The 19,376-nt window shown below is 39.6% G+C and overlaps 1 protein-coding gene across 1 annotated transcript; it reads right to left on the reverse strand.

The window, feature by feature from the left end:
* Positions 1–2,128: 2,128 nt before the first annotated feature.
* Positions 2,129–18,490, reverse strand: PSAT1 (phosphoserine aminotransferase 1). The gene is made up of 9 exons (XM_055790957.1): positions 18,378–18,490; positions 16,128–16,188; positions 14,952–15,021; positions 13,666–13,871; positions 11,876–12,048; positions 10,658–10,827; positions 7,036–7,164; positions 4,402–4,539; positions 2,129–3,800 (listed from the first exon to the last, which is right to left on the reverse strand). The coding sequence occupies exons 1-9, from the start codon at positions 18,435–18,437 to the stop codon at positions 3,695–3,697; spliced, it is 1,113 nt and encodes a 370-aa protein (XP_055646932.1). The 5' UTR covers positions 18,438–18,490; the 3' UTR covers positions 2,129–3,694.
* Positions 18,491–19,376: the final 886 nt, after the last annotated feature.

Raw genomic sequence — 19,376 nt, forward strand, 5'->3', positions numbered from 1 at the left:
TGAACTGAATTTTCTGGGATTTCAAAAACTGTATAGCTTTTGTTTTTGTCACATCAAATACACTTTTATTCCTTAACTATTTAATAAATACATCTTCACAAGCTACCAGTTCTTGCATGTATCTCCTTGCATCACTTTGATCATGCTCCTCCAACCGTTCAGTAATCCGTCAGTAATTACAGCTTCTTAGCTTCTTTAGCCTAAAAGGGACCAACTTATCACAGACTGCCATGAATCCTGGTCTTAAATTATCAAGAGCCCAATTATCAACAGGAATGGGGATATCTCTTTCCAATTAAAGTGACTGATTTCATGTAAAACCTTGTAACATCTCACTTTTTAATTAGGTACATCCCTATCAAATACAAAGAGGTTCACCCTCATTTTCTTTTCTACCCCAAGAATGAAATACAGCAAATATTAATCATACACCAATACATTGCAGACCTAGTAACACTTTCAGCATACTTTGACAACTTGTAATCCATCAGTGTATGATGCCTTTCATTCCTGTTCCATTCCAAACATTTACTTGAGAGGCAAGAATAGGCTTAAACTTTTTACATCCAAACATCTCTAGGTACATCTAAAGATATTAAGCCTGTTACAAGTTGAAAAGAAAGGATTAATTTAAATAGGAGAAAAATATGAAAATATGGTGTCAGCTGACACAGGGGCAAGACTGTCCACACTGCTGTCCATATAAATAATTTATCCCCACGAGAATTACTAGTTACATAAGGATGTGGCAATACAGACTTCTAGTTCTTATTTAATTCTTCTGCACCAGGCTTGGAGACAGTACCACAACTGCCATGGAAAGACCCTATTGTTGACAACTGACAGGAGCCCCCTGGAACAGGGTATCTTCCTGATGTACCTACAGTTCTCACCTGGGCTAAAGCATTCCTCACCACGCAGAGCGGGAACAGAGGGAATGCACAACCTCCTTGGCAGCTTTCTCTTCTTTGGCCAGGCCTGGGAAAGACTACGGACAGGGACTTTTCTACTACAAACTAAAGAGCAACTGCTTTTGTCAAGTCAAACACAAAAACTAGGAGATGCAATAGAGACAACTCACTAAAAAATGAACTAGAAGCACTGTTTGTTGAGGAGAGCTCATCTCATCTTACAATTTGCTCTCTACATGCGCAAAGTTAGATGAGACCAGTGTTTTACTCCTGTTTTTTCCTCACCTCTGAATGGCCCAGAAGGAGTCATATTACACCAAAAAAAACCCTACTTCCAAACACTGCAATTATTGACACAGCTTGGAAATACTGACATAAGGGAAACAGACCAGGAACCAGGACTCTCAGCAACCCTTGCTGAAATTCCTCCTGCTAATCTGATGAGTGGAAGTGGACCAGGGCTCAATACCCTGATTGCATCTTTCAGGGATGCAGCTTGGAAGGGTAGAACTGTTACACAGATTAGTCTGAAACAAATCTCAAGTAACTAATTCATTCAGCATATTCTCCACTCTTCCCAGCATTCATGGATCTTCCTCACATGATATTCAGTCAATCGCTGCTTGCTAATGTAGTCTTCACTCTGCATTTTGCTTTTACACGATTTTTGCCTTTCTGGGTACAACAAAAAAATAAGTCTTTAATTGACAAGAAGTTAGGCACAATTCAGAAACAGGAAAAAAAATGTCCCTGTTGGGTTCATGAATCAGCTGCGTATGGCAGTGCCACCTTTTTCGTAGTCACATATAAAAGAATGCCTGCTAAGAGGCATGCAAGGCTATTATAAATAGAAATGTTTACTAGCTTTTAGAAAGAGGTAAGTCACAACTACTGTTGAAAATAAGGACACCAAATTCAGAGGAAGCAGAATTTTAGAAAGGTAGAAAGCTTAATATGGAACCTGAATTAGATCTTCATGACTGACTGGGCAAGAAAGGGTTCTCTAAACATTCTCATAGTAATACTCTTTTTTCCATGCTAGTTGTAGGAACAGCTATTTTCAGAAAGAAAAAAAACATAAATGAGGGAAGCTTGCTTTTTAGGAAAAAGGATGATACTGGAATCTTAAATTCTAACACACGTTATGCATGACTCATCCTTCCAAAGTGACAAAAACAAAAGCTTCAGACACACCAGTACTTAACAGCATGCTGTGATAAAGTTTTTTCTTCACCAACTTCTTTAATGAGAGTTACACTGAGCTGACAAAAATTTCAAAACAGTAGTCAGAGTGACAACTTTTCAAATAGGAATGTAACTCAACCCTATCACAACTGCACTGACTTGCTGTGAGGTTCCACCAAGAAACAGACAGTCCATCATTACCATTATTAATCTGTTACCACTGTACTGGAGTTACATAATAATAATAAAAAAAAAAACAGTCCCGTACCAGAGCTTACAGCCTGAAACCATCTGCAGTAATGCTAAACACTATGATACTAGCATATAGCTTCTAGGTAAGTTAAAACCAGAGGCTAGTGTCAATATACGGTCATTGATAGTACATTCCCAAGCTAAGGAAGAAAAATAACTAAGGGTACTATAATAAATCTTCTGAAGGTATTTGCATAACCACAGTTCCTTCTCTAGCCCAGAGCATCAAAGGCTGGAATAAGGCAGAAGGATCAATTGAGAAAGTTGTACCAAAAGTGTGATGTCGCATCAGGAGAAAGCAAGGAAGTCAAGGCTTGTATTCACTGCAGCCAGGCAAAGCCCCACATACAAAAGGCTACAGAACTAAAGCAATGAAAGGGTAGAGAACACACTGGCATAGTTAGAGGGAAAACATTTAAGAAACACCAGACAAAAAGAAAAAAAAAAAAGTCTGCTGCACTTTGGTCTAGGAAGTCAGAGCACAGAAAGTCACAGATCCATTCAGTGGCATACAGCCATCCAGTTTGGCACAAGATTAAGAAATTATAAAGAAGATTTTAGCAGAAGCATATACGCACACTCCAGAATAAGAATATAAAATTAACAACCTGAAGAATTTTAATATACAAAAAGCATAGAGAAATAAACAACATCTAAATTGATGCAATTACAGACTCATTCATCTTAGCTTTGAACCAATAAATGGTTACATGAAAAAAAGGCCCAGTCCCACAGACTTGAATGACAATGGGTACTGCTATATGGAACTTACGATAGTACTTCAAGCATGGGAGCAGAAGTCTGAAAGACAAGGTGCTCAGGTTAGGAACACAGATATTAACTCTTAAATACTACTGGTGGGGTATACTGTTGCAATATATCAAATAAACCAACTAGATATCCTCCAAGAACACCTACTATCAGTTCTAGCTTCAGTGTGCAGTCACAGATTTGTAAAGTATTACAGAAAGCTTATGACAAATTTTGCCTCCTGAAGTTTACTAAAAACAATTCATTGGTGATGAAGTCATCTGTGACTAGAAGCAAGAAACAGGCTCAGATCCATAGCATCTTACAGTGCTACTCATGTTTTAACCACACTTTGAAAATACTGTTTTGCAAGTCTCAGAACAAATCTTTATCAGCCTGGGGATCCTGACCTTCAGTGAAGCCAAGGCTGCCAAGTCATTGTAAGATTGGGCCTCAATTCCACGCAGTTAACTAAGACAGCTAGAGAAACTAAAAGAAAATAACTTGTGTGCTACAGCTGTTCAGTACCACAGTAACTTTCAAACCCTTTAGCTTTTATTCCACAGATGTGCAGCATGGCTTTAACCCATGAGCATTTATGACTGATGCATCTGCATGAAGCTTCTCATGAATGTTGCAAGCTTCTGAACATCTTCTACCGTCACTGCATTATATAAAGAGGCACGGATTCCTCCCACAGATCTGAATTGAAGACAGGGAAGAAAACAAATAGAAAGATTTTGTATATTCTAGAAGAGATACAACATTCACAGATATTCAAACCTACTCCAAAGGGATAACAGTCACATTTCATGTAAACGAGAAGCAACATTTAATTCTTCAAGGCAAGCTTGCCATTAGAGAAACTCTATTAGTTGTTTACAGTTCCAATGCTGTAGCCCTGCAACATAAAAGCTACTTTTAATCCCACAAGCACCAGTGAACGCGGTAAGGAACTCTTGCAACCAGGTCAACAAGCTGTGTAATGAAAGGCTTTATACAATGACAGAACCTGACCTCAAGAGTCATCTTTTGTATTTGCACAGACAGATGTATCAAATTGGAGTAGAAAGCAGACTTAAGCAGAAAGTTCTCTGAACCCCACCACACATAAGCAGTAGTTGAATCACCATCAGTCTCTGATTACAGTCTCTATCTAGACTGCTATTCCCAAGTGATGCCAAACCAATGAGTAGCAGTCCAAGAGTGAAAAAGGCCAAGTCAATGCATAAAGCCCGCTGCCGTACCACTGTAGTAACAGTTCATTCTGCACAGGAAAGGGATTCATCTGACAAGTACTTACCGATGCCCTTTCAGAGATATCATGTTAAGTTCCACAGCTTTCTCAAGAAATTTCTTTTCCAGTGCTTCATCACCCTTGATACTGCCAATACGGAAAGGGACATTCATTCTGCTTCGGTTCTTTTTCTCAACTGGACATCTAGAAAAGTTGTAGAATGTAATGATTAACCCATTTTGTGCTAAATTTACATTTCAACTATATACAACTTCAGAAAGTGAATAATTCCATCTGTTTAGCACCAGTCATTCCTCCATAATTGAAAAGGTCGTTACTTTCTATGAAAGAAACCAACCTTCCTTTTTCAACAGAGTATAAAAACAGAAGAAGTGGAAGGCTTATTGGCTGTTCCTGACATACTTAAAATTGTCCCCAGGGAATGCACAGGAGGCCTGTAGACAGGCCTAATTTAAAATACTTAATGAAAACCACCACCCCACCCACAACAGTCTCAGTTACATTCCCTAGGGTAAGTGAGGTTACAGCAAACTTTGACTAAGTCTTAAGCAGTTTCTTCTCTTTATCTTCAAAGACTGACACACTTATTTTCACTCATCAGAAATACTGCCAGAACTGAGCTTGACTCAGCTAAACGGAACTAAAGGAAGTGTAAGAACACAGCATAAGGAAATTTCCCTGGACATTAGTGACTTCTGTCAGTGGTTTCAGTCCACCTTCTACCTTTAGTATTTTTCATGAACATCTTAAGTACAGAAGAGGTATCTAGAACAAGTCTTGCATCACATACATAGCCACAACATACAAGGAACATCACAGCTCCTTAATACTTAAAAATCCCTTTAATCTGAAGTAGAGAATTCAAGACACATTTAAAGCAAAATTTTTCTTCAATTATTTTGTGAGAGTAAGAACATGGGGAACAAAAAAAAGATTTAAGTATTTTTCTTTAGTGATTCTAGCTAAATGAATCATGAAGCCTCCTGATTTTTTCTGTCCTAAGGCTGTGACATGCCTAATGAATCCATGTAAGAATCTATAAGTTTTCTCACATTGCATGTAAGTTTCATACCTATTATTATTCTATTTGACAAAAATTAATAGAATTCTTTATTTCCTCCTTTGTATAGATGTCTTCATTATGAAGAGGAAAAGTCAATCACAACAGCTGTGTATACAAATTTTCTGCTTCAGATGCAACTAGGAAAACACTTCACAAATGCCTATGCATTCCCATGTCAGAACTGTAGCTACGCTATAGTGTTAAGAAGATCCAGTTGCTATCAGGCAATCTGAAGTAACTCAGTTTGTGCACAGCCTATGGAAAGCAAATTGCAAAATGGCACAGCACTTTGTGGAAGAAAAATCTCCGTTTCCTAAATGGTTTGTCACAATGCTTACCCAGTGAAGAATGCCACAGATTAGGAGATACCTAAAGCTGCCTTCTCAGCTGTAATGTAAGCCTCCCTTGTAGTCATTAGGTACAATAAAATCCATTCTTAGCAGTATTGCTTAGTAAGATACATATAGCTCAGTTCATGAAGCTTGCTTTGCCTTCCCAGCTGACTACCTGCCATCCCATCTGCATTGCACTTCCCACCCACAGCCTTAGAGACCAGCCTACCAGAAACAAATTTGTATTTGTCAAAATATTTTTTTCAAGGCTTCATTTGCTTACTGAGGTTTATAAAAAAACCCTCAGGATTTCCGTAGAGTAGGATCACAATCTGATCATGGCAATGATAAAGGCAAAGCTGTTCTCGTTAACTAAATGGATAAGCAGAATGTATTAAATATTATGATGAAACTATATCCCTGCCAATTAAGGTTGTAGCCAGCTTTAATTTAAAATCCAAATTTAATTTGCCCTATCTAAACTCTGACTTGAAAGTTAATTGGCTCCTAAAACTGTTGATTTTATACTGAAGATTAAGGAAAATATTTTGCTGTTTCATAGTCAATTACTAGTTTGAGCTTGGTGAGTATTAGAATTATTCCAAATTACAACATCAGCTTTTAAGTATACATGTTTTGGGTCCTGTGAGCTCAAAACCACCTTGCATTAATATGTAAAAATCAGAGGGTTAGATCTGTTTGGAAAACCAGCAAAAATAACTGAAGAAAATAAACTATATGTAAAGAAAATGTATTAAATTTTGACTACGCTTACGTCTGCTTTTCCTGTTTCAGAACTTAGCACTGTTAGCTAATAAGAACACTATGCTTGACAGAGAGAAAGCAGAATCTTTGACTACTGAAGACAGATGGCAGGAAGAATAAAATGCAAAAGTGGTCTCTAAAATTTCTTACAAGCCACTTTCTCTGTTTTGGCCTGTATTTACCCAAGAGATTCAGTGAGCGTAAAAAAACCGGATATGCAGATCCTGGCTTGTATATGCTTCTCCTAGACTCCTGTATTTTAAGTTTAACATACATGTTATTAATATGTTTCACAACTGATCTATATAAACTTGAGATAATTTCCTACTGAAATAAGACTCAGTCTTGGATAGTTATCAAGTAAATGGTTTGCACAAGTAATTCCTGCAGGATCCCTCACAACTTATATATAAACTGAAAAGGTAACTTTAAAAATATGCTGCAATCAGACTCCTTAAATTACGAACGTTTGGCTCTGCAATAAATATTGAAACCAAGGGCAAGAGCATAGCAACTTACACATAGAATCCATTAGATTTGTCTATAATATCATAAATCATTCGTGACTTGATTAAACTAAGTTTATCCATAGCTGCAGCCCCGCCATTATTCTTTATCCATTCCAGTACCAATCCCATGATATAAATACTGCAAGAGGAAAAAACATGTTTCAGTCAGATTATTTAAAAAAAAAAAAGCAGAAAAATAACAGTCCTATTTAATAGTTAAAATGTTTCAGCAACAAAATGTTCTGTTTGGTTTTATGGTGCCTACGATTAACAACTCAGAATCTAGGCTATTTTAGTAATTATGACAATTCTAAGCAGGCCATGTTTTTTGGACACAGATGAAGTAACCCAAAATTCAAAACCTAAACAAATCTGTCGGACCAAACTTAATCCTTTGTACCACAGGACAAGTCCTGCAGGTTTCCTGCAACCCTGCAGGGCTCCCAAGGACATCCCCAGAACACACTGCATGGACTGCCATTTCATTGACCACACAACTGCCTGCTGAGTCCTAGAAAGAGCCAGAATTAGTGCAAAGTTAGTAGCATCCACCCTATACAGCTGCTCTGGCAAAAATACAGGGGTGCATCTCAAGCGCATGTACATTAATAAAGCCAGAAATCTAATCACATTTTCACAAATGTTAAATAAAAACTATAATCCTATTTCTGTCTAAAAAGACCTTTTGCCCACACGAAAAGTGAAGTCTGGCAAAACAAATAATGATGTATCACACTTAATTATTCATTACCATTCAAGTTCTAAGCAGAGATCTGGAAGCCTGTTGGCATCATGTGGCTTGGGACCAAGTATTTCAATGCTAGTTACTAAGTGCAACATAAAAAAATCCCTGAGGCCTTTTGCCTTTGTGCTTTTGCTACAAAGCTCAGCTTGTTCAAGTTCAGGCACTTCCCACGACTACAACACTTCACATAAAAAATCCAAAACTGTTCACAGGTTTTTATGGCATATTTTCAATAAGTTCACTTTTATTAATCCCTTCATTACAGATTCCAAGGGAGTGCTCAGAGAACATTACCCTATGAGTCTCCCTAACACAAATCTATCAGAAGGCTGTTTTAAACTTTGCTACTTCTAATTTCTCAGGGGATGCCAGCATCAAATCTTTGAACACTGCAGAATAAGGGAGGTTACAGACCATTTTATACAAAGCACCTTATAGCTTTGAGAGCACAATCTTGCTACATTTATGACAGCACACTCAACTACACCAGTGTAAAGAACTTCAGCGAAGGATAGCCTATGCCCTTGCCAAATATACAAGGCCACATTCCCTCTTACCCTCACTCCTTTGAGTGAAACTTCTTGGACAAGTCAAGTCAGCTTCAGAGTCACCCACAAGACCCAGCCAGCTGAAGTCTTTTATCCTTCTTTCATGTCAGTCAAAATAACATTTTTGGAGCAATTTTAAATGCAAAATGCATTCTGGAGCTTGGAAAAGAGATTTTTATAGCAAATTCATTGTTAATTTTAGCAAAGCAGATTACGGTCGAAGAGTCAAACTCTGTAGCACTGAGAGGTTAAAGCCATTAGCATCAACTTAATTTAATATCCTGCTGAAGTAGCTTTTGCAAATTCAGTTAATATTTCCTGCTTGTTTGCCAGCAAACCATTAGAGTGTGCAAGGAAGAGAGCAAAGAAAAAGAACTAAGCAGCTTTGCCAGCTCTTTACAAAAACTGGAATAGGCTTTTAGCACCAAGCCAAAAAGACGTGCACCCTGCCAGGATTTCAGTCTGTTACATTCTGGATTCTGGAGTATACTCCAATGCAGGTCTGTAGCATGAAGTGAGATCTGGCACGACAGCGATCAGAAAGGAGAAAAGTCTGCTAGTTCAGCTTTATTTTCAGCCCCTTTAATCTTCCACTACCCTGTTAATGTTATTGACAGATGAGTTACAAATAAAGCAGCACTTCCTTTTCAAGCAGCTCTTTGCAGTGGCTAAAATAAAGTTACAGAATTTCATTCATTTTCCTTTTCAAACCAGAGGAGCAACACTGTGTTCAAGTGCTGAGATTAAGTAGAACTTCGGATTTTCAAATGGAAATAGCTTTGTACTTGGAAAACATGAATGGCCGGATTTAAGACCTGGCATATGCAAGTACACAGTGTCCGAAACTGTATGCATGACTTGGCAGTCAGGAAGACAACTGATCATGAAATAGAGGCTTTATCAATTACTGGGAAAAACACACATACTGCCCATGTTACAAAGCCACATTCAGAAAGATGATAAAAACCTGGAAACATTGTAAGGCTAATTTTTGTTTTAACAGCAGCCCTAAGGATACTGGGTGTATACAGCTAATAGGGCAGACAGGCTGATAGCAAAGACTACGTTGCTGCAGCACTACATACTCTACGGTATGCATACCGCTTGTAAAATCTGGAACATACACCCACAAGATTTACTGCTCTTCTGATAAATTAAGATAACTGCTTCTATGTCATTGCAATAGTACACCCAACAGTGAGAATCAGCAGATTCAGAGTTGCAATTAGTATCAGTTAAAATTCTACTAAATTAAAGTAAGCAATGGTATTAAGGTAGGTTTTATATGTAGGAATCCCTGTACTTCATGGCTATACAGTGCCTTTAATAACTATTGGACATCATTAAGCAACTTAACTTTACAAATTCTGGCATGTACGAAAAAGCTGTAAGAGCTGAGATTAAACATGAATATAAGATTGCATTATGAAATTATCCAAATGAAATCTTATCTTCAAAAGCAGAAACCACTATTAGCAAAATAATTTTTAAAACCTGGTTTGAAGATCTTTTTTAAAATAATCATTTTAGTGGACACTGTTATGAAAATGCTCCAGATGAAGAATGAGTAGATATTACTGGCTCAACACCTAAATATTCAGTAGCAAAGCATCATTTCACTAGTCATCAGAAGCTAGGAAATAGTAATTTCAAAAGAACAAGCTGTAGTCTGTTCTGTTTCTTGCATACATGAAATCATCAGGTACATGCCAGTTTTATGATCTTGGTTGCTAGCAGTAACTATGAAGCCGGATCAATTTTATTTGTGGTTGTCAAGTCAAAGAACTATGCAAAGTTGTAGTAGAGAATAAAGCAAACTAATCACTAAAATGCCTTTAAAAAAATACTAGTTTCATTTCAAAATTGACAGTAGTAAATATGTAGCTAGAATGAGATACTAAAAAATAAAAGAATGTTTTAATTAAAAGTTTTAATAATATAAAACATAACAATAATATTTACTATTTTCCAAAGAAAAATCAATAGGGATCTGGAGGTTCAATTTCTGAGAACAAGCTCAGGAAGAAATTAAATCACATCTGTACTGAGTATTCAAGAAGCAAGACTACCTGACAAGTTACCTACTTGCAACAATAGAAGCATCACCACTGAGTTTGAGTTGTGTTCGTGTAAGTCACAACTGGATCTTGAAACTTCTACAATGGAATTATGACAGACAATATTTACTTCCAAAAAACCCATGTCCTTTATGGCTGAGTCCCACTAGGCAACAGTGACTTGAAGATAAATACTCAACTTCTGAAACTTTTCTCGGTAAAAGCAGCAGATGGCAGCGCAGTAGCTTTCCGAGGAAGAGACTAAATAGCAGGGCAAGTTACCTGTAGCATGGTGGAGTGTTATACAAAGAGCCATTCGTCGCTTGCGTTTTGTAATCCAGTACTACAGGGCATTCTTTCAGAGCAAATCCCAGCAAGTCCTCACGTACTATTACAACAGTAACTCCAGCACAACCAACATTCTTCTGAGCACCAGCAAAAATGACGCCAAACTAATAGGAAGAGGGAGAGAAGGACTTACTACATGCATTTGCTAGTAGATGTTATAATGGACTCATACACCAATATCCTTATACAATAGGTATACAACTCAGCTCAATAGCTTGGAGAATGTGTTGAAAATGAGCAAGTTATAGGTCAACGAGTTAAAAGTTCTGAATTCAAACTGCACTTACAGCTATAATTATCCCTTGTATGTCTATAATTAGAACCATGTATCTTCATTCAACTGAGGAATATAACCACAATAAGTTTCCCAGTAATTTGCTAGATGTTCATTTAGTAGCTACAAAAAATTCTCAAGGTAGCCTGTCCCAATTTTACACTACTCCAAGCAAACCTACTAAGAATAAATTCATACATAGATCACAGTATTTTCAACCAATATGGTATTTCAGAACAGGTATCATATAACCAACCTGTTCAAAGAAGGCAGATTAAGAAAGGCCAAGATGAATGCAGTAACAATTGCCCCTTCTTTTTGCTACACACAGATAAGAAAGATCAAACATGCTACTTCACTAGTCAGTAACACTTCCCACTCCTAACACACTTTACAAATGTAAGTACTATGTTCTACCTCTGTATTACCTAAGAAAGACGCAGTAATTGTGAAGCACAAGAAGCTTTAGCAGCTTGAAAGGGGCTACAGATTTTTCCATGAAAGAAGCAGGATCAAAAATTCTGATTCACTGTACCCTGCTAGAGCCATACACACTATCTACAGAGTAAATATGATTCAGAATATATCTCGCTCAGCTACAGCATCAGATAAGACCACAGAGTCAACAAATAATCTTGGACAGCTATTAACAGGAACAATTTCAACATGGTTCAGTATGTTTTTACTGAAAAAAGGACACCACCAATCTCAAACTTCAAATTTCCATTTGTGTCCATCATCAGCTATCCAAATAACAAAATATTATTTCCTTAATTTCACTGTTCAGCATCTCTGGCCATCCAGACATTTCTAAGTGGCTAATTATATGCATTGAAGTTTGAAAATATTTTGTGCAGCCACTGTGTCCAATACTGTACCTTGGAAACATCCACAGGTCTGGAGAGGAAATTTGATGACATATCACAAACCAAGACTGCTCCTTTGACATCAGGTACAAAGTCAAACTCCACACCATGAACAGTCTCATTAGCACAGTAATAGACATAAGATGCATCAGGATTAAGATTCCAAGTGCTTGGGTCAGGAATGTCTGAGACAAAAAAAATAAAAAACAAAGGTCACTGGAGACAAATAATCTTCCTGGTGTGTAATTTTACTTGAACACAGGACTTAAGTGTAAACCCAGAACGATTTTGCAGTATGAAGTATTAATTATATTGTTAACAGAAAATATTTTATCTGCAAAGGAAATACCAATGCATTCCCAAAATTCTATGGTGAGCCATCAATAAACTTGCAAACATCCTTCTGGTTGTCAGCCCTTATTCCTCAAGGGATTTTCGCCAGGTTTGTAATCCCAAACTACTGCCCCAGGGGTCCAAACCGGCATTTCAGAGGAATTCAGGCACTGGGTCTAAGAATCCTCTTGGTGCTTTTGGAACTACTGTGGCATTCAAATTCTCACTGGCAAAGTTCTCTAAAGCTGTGCTTCTGTGCATTCCCAGAAGTACTTCAGTCTTTCCCAAGGTGAACACAGGGTTACCTCCCTCCCTCCCATTTAGGCTTTGCCACAGACTTACAAAACCAAGATTTCTTCTGCCAACAGGCAATATACAGGCATGCCCTAACAGCACAGAACAGGTTTGCATAGAACCAGCGGTTGCTCTTCCTTTCTTCTCTTCTCCAAAACATGAGGGGGAAAAAGCGCTGCTGTTTTCTCCACCATTATTTACTGCCTCTCCCCTTACTACAGCTGCCAAATGCTGAATACACTCCCCTAGACGGGTAGGCTGCAGGTTCAATTCCTTCCTGTGCCTCACAGGATATGAGCTTATCTTCCAAGTCAGTATACTAACTGATCATTAGGGCACTAACTCATATGGGGATACTCTGTCTTTCCTGTTGCCTCTAAACCCAGTTCAAATACTGTAATTTGAATCAGAGGGAAGGAAAGTAAGCATGACTGGCAGGAGCAGAAACCAAAACTCAGTTGTCCATGGTCCAAGAATCATTTATGTATATCCAGTGACAAAATTATACACTCAAAATATCCTTGAAACAGATTCTTACAAAAAATCCCAATGCCTCAATTACAGTTAAACTTTTTCTTCCTTCTACACTGTGGTTGTTAGATGACGTTATGTCCAGTAAGTAGCTCCAAGAGAAAGAGCTGAAAATGCTTCTTCCATTCCAGAGCCAACTTGCCTGTTACAACACACCTACTTTCAAGGGTTCCCAAATACCTATCTTTGCCACCCGTAACAGAACACAGGTCTCCCGTCTCCTGGAACAAAAAGGTTAAGCTCCCAGACATGCTTCTAAGTGTCAGATCAATCTCATCTTGAGAGCACCTGGAACTGAAATATCTCAAAATATCCCTGCATATAGCTTAAGAACTCAGTTCAACAACAACAAAAAAAAGAAGAAAAAAGATAAAAAGAAATGGACAGCCCAGACCATTCCCCTACCATTTTCCGGGATCTGCTTAACCCTAGTTTCAGAATTATTTTCTGGTGGAGACTGTTAAGCCATCTAACAGATCTCCCCATGATGAACATGGAGAGATGTAGCAGGCAATCTTCTGAGTGATGGGCAGTCAGCTCTGTAAGTAGTTAACATTCAGTAATGCAATAGCTGAGTTGGACTGGTTTTCAGAGCCATTCAAAAAGCTAAGCGGTAACATGGATGGATATAATCATCAACTTACTTGTATAGGTTCCTAGTTTTGGATGAACAATATTCACTTTGGCATACTTCTCTGCCTCTTTAGCTGCTTTTGCCGACCAAGCTCCGGTAACCACATAATCCGCATGCCTTCCCTCCTTCAAACCAATAAGATTAAGTGGGACTGCACTAAACTGACCAGATCCACCTCCTTGGAGGAAAATCACTTTGTAGTTTTCTGGTATATTTCTGCATGCAAGAAATAATCATTTATATTATTCCCAGAAGACACAGAATGCATAAAACTTGATACTATGCGTTTAATGGTAACTGAGAAATAACGCTGTCATTTTAGAAGACTCTGCCAAGAGGTTAGACCAAATCCCACTAACTTACCTCAGCACTGGTCCCATGTAAAAACTTAAGAATAATGCTATACATTCTACTAACAATTATTTGCTGAAAACAAATGCCTCCCCTTGGACAGCATTAAACAAATTCACTGAGAAGCTCTACTATCATAGCACACACAAGCCTGAAAGATATTTCTACAGAATTACTGCTCACTTTTAATTTTATTGCTAATTTCACAGCTTTTCTGTCAGACTAAGAACTTCAAACTGAAGTGCTCACAGCAGAATTCAGCTTCGAGACCCTTCAATTTGAAAGTGCAACTGTAAATTGTACATGCAGAGCAAGTGCCTTAAGTTGTTCACACTGTCACAAAAATAACTTGTTCAAATTATTAAGACTCTGTCCATAATTCTGGCTGTGACCGAGAGTCAAGCTTTTATATGACATGACCAACATCTACTACTACGAGAACATTAATTCTAATACACAGTATATTTATTTCAAACTTTAAAATATTAGTCGCACTACAAATAGGAAAAGGGCTCCTGATCAGTGATTCTAAAACACATCCACAGAGCTTATGTTAGTAAAATCAGACTGTTGAGTAATGCATAGATCACCTCTATACCATTAGAGAAATGAGTTGTTGTTTCTACTTATTTCTTGAAGTTGATGCCCTTTGTGAATTCCATGAAAGTGACAAAAATTAAAATTTCAGAAAAGTCAACCAGTCAGTGTTTAGTAGACACATAAAAAACATCTTAACCTAATAAAAACGTAAAAACCCTTTGTTACATTCAAATAAATCAGCATCAGACAAACAGAAAACCAAGGTCCTCTCCACTCAGACACAGCACCTTAAAAAAAAAAAACCCAAACACCAAAATAGGTGCTTTCAATGAAAGGTCCCAATATTAATCATTATTGGTGCAACTAGCACAAGCATGAAATAAAAATGAGGAATAATTCACTTACAGCAATTCTCGCATAAGACTTTCAGCTGTATTTAGAATTTTCATGAAATCTGAAGTTCGATGGCTCATTTCTTTGGTGGATAGGAAAAACGAAATAACAAGAAACAAAATTATAATACATCAATGCAATTTAAAATTGTGTTAAGTTTTAACCATTCTATACCACAGACCCAAAATGCCTGAAGGCTCCCATTCCCAGTCCCAACTCCTATTTATTTTTGCTTAGCCCTCCTAAATATCCACACAAGACTTATACCTCCAGTTCAGGCAAATCCAGTCCATTCACATTCAGCATCCACATGACCTTACCACCCCCAGGAACAACTACATTTGCATGAAAAAAACTCCCTAGAAAGGTGTAAGTTTTTCTCACTCTGAGAACCTTCTCTGCTACTAATGCTGTAGCAAGCATGGAGAAAGGCACAGGGGGTTGTTTTAGTCTCTTACTTTTAAGAAGTAATCCTAATTAAACATTAAGGTCACTTAATTCCTTTTATTAAGCCTCCACACTTTCTTTCATCTGTAAGAGTGTACAATTTAAATGTGAAACCCAATCCTGCAGAGAATTCAGCAACCAAAGCTTCACAGGACTAGTAAAATGCTGACTATCATCTTGCATGAAAATTTTGTGCAACTGGGGCCGAAAAGCCAGTCAGCTACTCACATAGCACAGAAGACACTTTCCTCCTTACGACAGGACAGCATGGCCTTCCTAACAGGAAGGATGCTATATATCCAATACATCTGAAATGTTTTGTCACACAGCATACAAGATATTCTATATGGTATCTATGTACACACATATACACATATAGTGGTGTATACATATATAGTATTTTACAGGCATACATAAAATATTTTTTCCTGTATTGCCTCTATATACATACACACACATACATACACATTCCTGCCCCAAGATTCAAAAGTACTGATGTTTTACATATTAGTTATCTTTTCTGTCCAGTCCTTTGTTTTAGATCACTAAATATCTGGCTACGTATCATTTTACAGTCTCCTGATACATGGTGGAAAACCAGTATGAAAAAGCATTCTCTGGACATACATGTTACCAGAATAAGGTATTAGAAAAGGAGCTGAAATACCAAGATCAAAAACCCTTATTACAATTTGGTTAAACATCTACATTCTGAAAAATACAGAATTTTTGAAGTCTTACCGAGAACACTTATACCAAGCCCTTTGTAGTCCACCAATTCCTTCTGTGCTTCTAATAATACCTAACAAAAGAAAAAATCCAAAAAGAAATTAAGGGAATTTCCCACTATCTGGAGTCACTGATGCATCATGCATATGCCAGCTGCTCTATCGTATTGCAGTAACATGACATTTGTCAAGTGAAATTACCAGAAGTATATTCAGCAATATAACTTCATTGTCTCTAGTAGCTGAGGGCTTTCCACAACATCGCACAATTAAATCATATGCTTGTTGTGAAAACTGTGTTTTAAATTATTATTTCAAGAGTTAGATTTCCACATTTCAGAATGATTTCTAGGAGTTGTATGAACTCCCAACCTTTTACAGAACACAGTATTTGTATATGTACTCTTTCTAATCAAGTATCTTAAATATCCACCTCCAGCCCTCCGCCCTATGTTCTTTTGCTTGACTTGTGCGAATAAGACAACCAAGATACTGAGGAAAACAAAGAAAAGTCATCTTGGGGAATATGATACCTCAAACTGACCCAACAAGACACGGCCTGGTTTTACAGAATTAAGTCCCACACTTTTTGAAGATGAGCCTAGAGAAGTTATTGAATGTTAAAAAAGAAATGAAGCAACATCTTGAGATAACCAAAAAATGCAGGTCACTCCTGGGAGCCCTAGCCAGGTAATCTGCTGCTTCAACCTTCCATTTTTCTTTCTTCTCCCATACCTCTCAAATATCAGCGAAGTGGACTTAGATTCTAACCATTGGATCTGCAGCTTCTGATTTCAGTAAATTCTTGCTTGATACAACATTCTTAATTCTTCCTAAGGGAAGTACAGGAGGGAGCCCCAGCAGAAAAGCCACCAAAACACACACTGCATGCTTGCATCCCAGGGAGATGACAAGAAACCACACACTCAGGACAGCTACAGGAGCAAGAAGTCTACCTTGCTGACAAGGTATCCACATGGCCTTGTCACCTGTAACAGCAGAAGTCAACCAGAAACAACTGCTGCTTTTGATGTTGAGAGATTTCTAAATTTTAACCACTGTGCTTCACATGCAAATTTATCAATGCCAGAGGAGGGGGCAGAAAGGTCAAGGGGAACACACAGACTATTAAAAAGTGCTTGGTAAAATCCAATTCTGTTAGGAACATTCTTTATCTGACAATCTGCACACGCCTTACAATAGCCATTTATCATATGCCTTGTAATAGCCATGAAGAGCTTTGTCTACCTTCTTGCTTCAATGAGTCTACCGCACTTCATACATGGTATCAGCCCACAAAGTGGAACAATTGAGGTGATACAGTAGTCCATATAGAAGTACTGCATGTTCAAGAGGGGAAAACAGATTAATAATATGGAGTTCAGCTATGCTCGCCTCAAACCCTAACGCCAGTTTTCAGTACTGTCCATTACAGAGTTGGATACTGCAGCAGTTCTATTAAAAGTCCCTGTAAGAACCAAGGGCTCATGACAAAACAACAAATTTCTTTGCATCATAATCTGCACAGGGCATTTCCATTTGGGCCGGGGGGAGGACGAGAAGCTGCTCTACAGCAAATTTGTTTGCCCCAAGAAAACTGTTAAATAAATAACACATAAAACAATGAAGGAAACTAAGAAAAGAATAAAAAACTTCCACAATAAACAACTCCGAAGATGGAAGTCAGATGCGCGCAATTTGGCAGAAACCGCCCCCTCTCCATATGTAACTGGATAATCACTGGCTGCTGATGCAACTTTCCAAAAGGTTGAGTCTACACTATACTCATTGTAATTTCTTAAATAAAGACTTCTCATGGAATTACCATGTTATTTATCAGCTGACAAACAATACACGCAACACGATTGCCTCTGTGCACCTGAGGAGTTACTTCCCACCTCAAAACTGATAATACCCCTTGGTGAACGATCGGATTCAGAAAAAAACCAGGAGAGCCTTCCTAAAGCCACATTACGGCGCGTTTCCAAAACGCTGAACTTAGCAGGGCGTTTACTTGGGTGGCGAGAGGGAGAAGAAACGAGGTCTCGTTGTTAGGCGGCTAAGCCTTTTTATTACTATTCACCAGAGTCTCCGCAGCCCTCGCTCCGCGCCCGCGGAAGCCCCCGGGAAGCGAGGGGCCCCCCGCAGCGTGCGGGCAAAGCCACGGCTGCCCCCTGCAGCGCCGGCAGAGCGCGGACACCCACACCCCAGCCCTCCGCGATGCCCTAGCCCGCGCCGGGAAGGGCCCCCCGCCCCTACTCACGGAGCGCGGCAGCTTCGCCGGCCCGGCCCCGAAGTTCGCCACCTGCCGCCCGCACTCCATGCCCGCTCCGCTCCGCTGCCGCCGCCGCTGCCCCGCTCAGCCGCCAGCCCCCGCCGATATAAACCCGCCGCCGCCGGGCCGCCGATTGGCTCCTGTCACACACACCCAGGAGGCGGGGCGGTAGCCTTTCCGGCCCGCCCATTGGCCCCCCGCGGCAGCGCCCCAGCCGCCTATTGGCAGTGCGGCCACGAGGAAACAGCGTGATCGGGCTGGCGGCGGCGTTGGGCGAGGCACGCGGGGCGCCGCGAGGGGCTCGCCACGCGCGAGGCAGCCCCGCCCCCGCCGCGCTGCCGCCTCCTCAGGGAGCGTCCCCTTGGCGAACGGGGGAGGTCGGCCCCGGCCCCGGGGCGGGCTGGCGGCCTGTGTCACCCGAAGAAACCTAAAGTGGGTTCCGGGGGAGGACCGAAAGGGGTGGCAGGGGCTGAAATGTGCCCTGCCTTTGGAAAGCCTCGGCAAAGCTCGCCTCAGCCGTCACTGCGCGCAGGGCCGCAGGCAGGCGGTAACGCACCCGTGTCCTGCGGCAGCTTCACAATGCTGCTGCAGAGCTGGGACACTGGCTCCAAAAGCGATCTGTATGCATGCGTGAGAAACGAAAAACAGCAATCCACAGTTACAATGCATTTCAGGTGATAGTTCACTTGAAAGAGGTGGTTTCACAGTACCCAAATTCTGTGTGAATTTGTTCCTCGAGGAGCAGGATACCCACCTTCCCTAATCCAAGAAGGACTGCATTGCTGTGCACTGTTTGCCCTAGCAGCCCAGTGCATGCAAATTGTCGTTTGGATTTCACAGAAAGGGAATGAAATCAAAAGAGGTGTGAAACTTAATTTCAGGGAGTGGATAGCAGGGCTGGGACTTGCCTTGAGGCCTGCCGGATCCTGGGCTGATATCCCTGAGTGTTAACCTATTCTTTCCACAGATACCTTGGTGTAAATTCAT

The sequence above is a fragment of the Falco peregrinus genome, chromosome Z (genome assembly GCF_023634155.1).
Source record: "Falco peregrinus isolate bFalPer1 chromosome Z, bFalPer1.pri, whole genome shotgun sequence".
NCBI classification, from domain to species: Eukaryota; Metazoa; Chordata; class Aves; order Falconiformes; family Falconidae; genus Falco; species Falco peregrinus.

Coding starts and splice junctions, on each gene's coding strand:
- PSAT1 (XM_055790957.1), bottom strand. CDS start 18,437: ATGGAGTGCGGGCGGCAGGTGGCGAACTTCGGGGCCGGGCCGGCGAAG. Junction 15,022..16,127: donor GCTTGGTATAAGTGTTCTCG/GTAAGACTTCAA, acceptor TATCCACCAAAG/AAATGAGCCATCGAACTTCA. Junction 12,049..13,665: donor AAAACTAGGAACCTATACAA/GTAAGTTGATGA, acceptor TTTTTGTCTCAG/ACATTCCTGACCCAAGCACT.